The 4,750-nt window shown below is 37.2% G+C and overlaps 1 protein-coding gene across 1 annotated transcript in view; it reads left to right on the top strand.

The window, feature by feature from the left end:
- The first annotated feature begins 881 nt into the window (after positions 1-881).
- The window catches only part of LOC137973128 (DNA-binding protein RFX2-like), a 26,578-nt gene continuing 22,709 nt past the window's right edge, over positions 882-4,750 (top strand). The window contains exon 1 of the mRNA XM_068819868.1: positions 882-1,152. Coding sequence (XP_068675969.1) covers positions 885-1,152 — 268 coding nt within the window. The 5' untranslated portion in view covers positions 882-884. The remainder of the gene's footprint in view (positions 1,153-4,750) is intronic.

The raw sequence follows: 4,750 nt of genomic DNA, 5'->3' as shown, positions 1-4,750 counted from the left end.
TTATTGAGTTAAAACAAATGTGCACTTGCGGAACGCATTCTTGTCCATTTCATTTTCGTTCACTGAGTCAAATGAGTAAATCAGAGGTTTTGATGGCAACATGTGCCTGCAACAGTCAATCTTTAATTCCCAATTTTACTTTAACGACGTTTCTCTCCGTCCATAGTGTATACTACTTTGTCAACATTGTAATTAAGGGTGCGTTCGATTGACCCTATTCCGGAATAAGATTACGTGGAGTGATGATTTAAAACTGTATGTTTGGCGTTTTGAAGCAACAAGGAGAACAAAGATATGTTTAAAATAGCATTTTAGCGGGTGTTTGACAATTTCAGTGTGCATCTCCATAAAAGCGAAGGATTTCTAACTTCTATTTCGTGCATTGCTATTCCGGAATACGGTCAATTAGTGAACAAAACAGAATCCGACGCAAAACAGTTATTATCTCGTTAATGTTTATTTTGAAGTGACTTTTCCTTTGGTATTTCCGTCTTTATTCCTTGCGTTTCCCGAAGTCATACAATTAAAAGCAACCCTCTTTTGGTAGAATCTCTCTTTTTTTGTGTCACAATTGCAATGTTTCTTTTCGTTTCACGGTTTAAGTGTTGCTGTCCAAAACAATGATATTCTTGTATTCTAAAGTCCAAATTTTAATGCACTTCAGTCAAGTATATCTATTGTGTAGACCGACAGGACGGAAAAAGATGATCTCGTTGAAATTTTCGCGCGTGATTTGATATCGACCAACCGGACCGTCTTGCCCCCAGGGTAACTAAGGACGCTAATTCCCTCAGCAACATTATGCTAATCAGAAGTTCATAACATCTCTTTACACCCACGGGTTGTTTTCATTCAGCGCGCAGTGGTTCTAGCATGAACTCGTGATGGAAACTCTGCAAGAACTTCTTGACTTTGACCTTGATTTTTTTGACATGAATCCTCGTTTTCCAGTCATTAAGAAAAAAGAAAGGAAGGATTGCTTGTTCGACGTCGAAGACGTCATGTATTTGTCATCCAATATTCCTCAAAATGCGCGATTTTTCAAGTCGGAGCTAAGTGGTCCTTCATCTTGTAGCGGAGTACCTCCATACATCCCGTCTTTGTCGTCTTCTGCAAGCCCAAGACTATCGCATCTAGATCATTCCTTCTATTGTAAGTTATAAAGTTTTGTCTCATTCATAATTGTCCGCATTTTTCTTTGAATACCACTATGTGTATCAATTGTTATAATTGTCTATATAGCGGGTCAAATTCTGATGCAATTGCGATAAATGAAACTTCCAGAACTGGGGAAAACATGATTGTTTACTCCTTACTTTTGTCTGAAATCTTTTGTCATTTTTTTGTCTTTACGTAATTCTCTTAATTTCCCTAAAAATAACTATATTCTAGCCAGTAAACATTTATATGAATCAATTTTAGCCACGCAACGGAAAACGCAGGTAATTGATGGTTCAAGACCCCGTTGTTTGTGCCATGTATCGAAAATTTACCCATCACATTTTCTATCTATTTAACCATTTCAAATTTTTAGAAACAGTTTCAATGGAGCTTGGTTCCTGCCGGAAAATAGATAAGCCTTTTTCGTCAGTGTTACGCATTGTTGTGAATTATTTAAAGTTTCATGTCGTGATCCAATCCTACCTATGATTTCTAAAATGTAGGATTGTTTCAATCCAATTGTTTAAACTTGGGTCTTCATCAGTTTAGAAATAAACGTTTCCCGCATTGGCGAGAATGCGACCTCAAGACGATTCACCTGCATAATTTTGACATAATTAAATAACAAACCTTGTCTTAGAATAGTTGGTTTCTCATTTTAAATGAAATATTTAATTTCGACAAAACGACCATTTTACCTTTGTACTTTTACTTCTCAATTTTCTCTATAAATTTCGCTGTTTTTATGTCTTCAACCGGCCTGATTCAACAAGGTTGTTTTATTTGTAAAATTTCTCAAGTGAACTTCCGATCATAACTCTGGAGACCAATTGAATACATATCTCTTCTCTAACTTGTTCTACCCCAAGGATTTTCATTCCAAATGTTTTGATTTCTTTCCTTTGCTCAAATATTTGATTCCTCACTTATCGGCTGGCCTTTAATAATTTGTCTTCCCTACCGCAAAAATTAGCCAAGATTTCTTCAGGAGCACACAACGATAATCTTCGATTGAATATGTGTTGGTTAGAGTCAAACTGTTTTACGAATTTCGGTTCTACGTTGCCAAACTGCTATAGATTTCTTTACTAAAACATCATCTAAATGTTTCGCAACCTGGGAAAAGTAGTCCCTTACGTTTTCGGAAGAGATATTTTTGCAATTTTTGGCACGAAAAAGGTCTCCTAGCAGTTTCGGATGAGCAATTGGTTCGGTTGGAAGTTCTTAGAAGGTAACGTTCAGCTGGCAATTTCAGAAATGAAGATAATAATTCCCTAGAATTTTCGGACACTTCCATTTTCGGCTAAGATATCCGAACTGATCAAATTCTGATAAAAACATCTCTTTATACAATCTTCAAGGCGCCTAGAAATGTCTCTCAAAGGCTTCCGGCTTCATTCTTCATTGCATGGGTGTCCTTGGAACTTGGAATTCTTGACATCTCGCGAAAGCTGTCGCAGACTAAATGGGGTTGATTTTTTGAGATTCGCAAGAAATTTTGTGAACCCCGAACTTCCTTAATACTTGTTGTGTTTCGCTTATTTTGTCTCTTTGGTCCACAAACGCGCTTGTAAAAAGACGCCCGAAGTATTCTTGGAAAGAGTCGCTGTAGAACGTTGACGTTGCTGCAGACTTGAAGTCTGTAATCTCCCAATTCCACAGTCGTAACACCATCACTCCGGATCCTTAGCTAGTCGAAAATTGGAGAGTTTGCATGTCGACTCACTGCTTCAGCTTTTCGGTTTTAGGTGTTTTTCTTCGGGTGTAATTCATCCGAATTTGTACTGCAGGAAATTTGCGGCCCGGATGTGTTTGGAAGGGTCAAGTTCTCCAATCCTCTGCACCATTTTGAACTATTGAGTTTTATACCGTCATTTATAGCCTGTTAGTGTTCCTCTGCTTGACAAGGTCCTCAGTAAACTTTCGCTGGATTACATGGGAACAACGATAGCACTTAAAATAACACTTTAGTTCAGTGATATCTCTCCAGCAAAGGAAAACTTAAATGGACAAGATTGAAACGGATTGCATTTGGGTAATCTTTAAAAACGTCGACACCTTTTTATTAGTGCTCTACAAATCATCGCTATATTACACTTACTGCGTTCTTCTACAATTTCCTTCGTTTGATTCCTTTCATATAATCGGACCAAACTTTGCAACTCTTATGTACTTTTACTACTACTGCTGCTGCTGCTACTACTACTACTACTACTACTACTACTACTACTACTACTACTACTACTGCTACTGCTGCTGCTACTACTACCTACTACTACTACCACTACCAGCTCCACTACTACTACTGCCGCTGCCACTACCACTTCCACTACCACCTCTACCACTAACACCTCCACCTCTACAACTACCTCTTCCACTGCCACCTCTACCACTGCAACTACTGCCACTACCACAGCCACTACGACCACTTCCACTTCGACTACGAAGTTGAATTTCTTGCAACAAATACCACAGTTGACAGATAAAATAACAAGAGCATCTAGTTTAACTTTTGATCGTATGACATTTGCAACAAATAAGTCTTGATACGATTGTCACAATGACATAAGTTTATTGGTCGAAAGCAGTATAATATAACAAAAGATATATATATAAAAACGATTGTAAACATCTTGAAGATATTAAGTTATGATATTAACACTGAAGGTAAAGAATTTCATAAACTGACCTTATATTCGTACGAAAATTGAATTTACAAAGAAATTAGTCTTATTTGCGAACATTTTAAACACATAACATATAGATATAATACTTAATAAACTACTTCCCATATGAGCTTTTCAGGGCCAGTGAAACAATTACAACAGAACAGAACTTTCAACCCCCGGATCTCAAGGCATGCGCCTTAACCACTGGGCCGCACAGTTTCCTCCTTAAAAAGACCTTTGGGACCAACCTTCTGTCCAAAAAAGGACTACCTTTAAAACACTTATCCTTTATTTGGATTGTTTTAACCTGATACTTTTTTTCAAGTACACTTAACCTTTTTTACCTGAACTAAACGCAATTTTACTAATCATCTAGAACTTCATCTATTCGGCCAAATAATTCATTTTGAATAGGTCGTCTTTTGGGCGTGCGAACAGGAGATATTTAAATGTTTCACAATGAAATCACCCTTCGTCTCGAACTATTTTTGTCTTGTACCTAGTAATCTTCAACTCTTCGTTCTGTTATGGACAGATAAAGATCAAAGTCTGCAACAACTTCATATCCTTTGGCTATACCACCAGTTTGTACATGTCGTCGTCAAATGCAACTTCATTTGACAAAAAGAACCTTTTTAACTTATAACTAGTATAGGCTCCAAGGGCATGAAATTGTTGCGGATATTGTTGAGTATTTGTGCGTAATGGAACGAAGAGTTAAACATCATAAGGTAAAAAAAAAAGGCAATTGGAAGCGAAGGGTATTTCATTGTGGTTTCATTAGTTTTTTTTGACAAACTGGACTATGGCTCTACCTACTGAGCTAAGCTCCTCAACTGCAAGTTCAAGTTATGATCCGTAGAAGCTGAATGTATGGTGTAAATAATTTTCGACCATTTTAAATTTGAAATCCCTTTATT

This window comes from Montipora foliosa, chromosome 10, assembly GCF_036669935.1.
Source record: "Montipora foliosa isolate CH-2021 chromosome 10, ASM3666993v2, whole genome shotgun sequence".
In the NCBI taxonomy this organism is placed as follows: domain Eukaryota; kingdom Metazoa; phylum Cnidaria; class Anthozoa; order Scleractinia; family Acroporidae; genus Montipora; species Montipora foliosa.
This window is presented reverse-complemented; position numbering and strand designations above follow the sequence as displayed.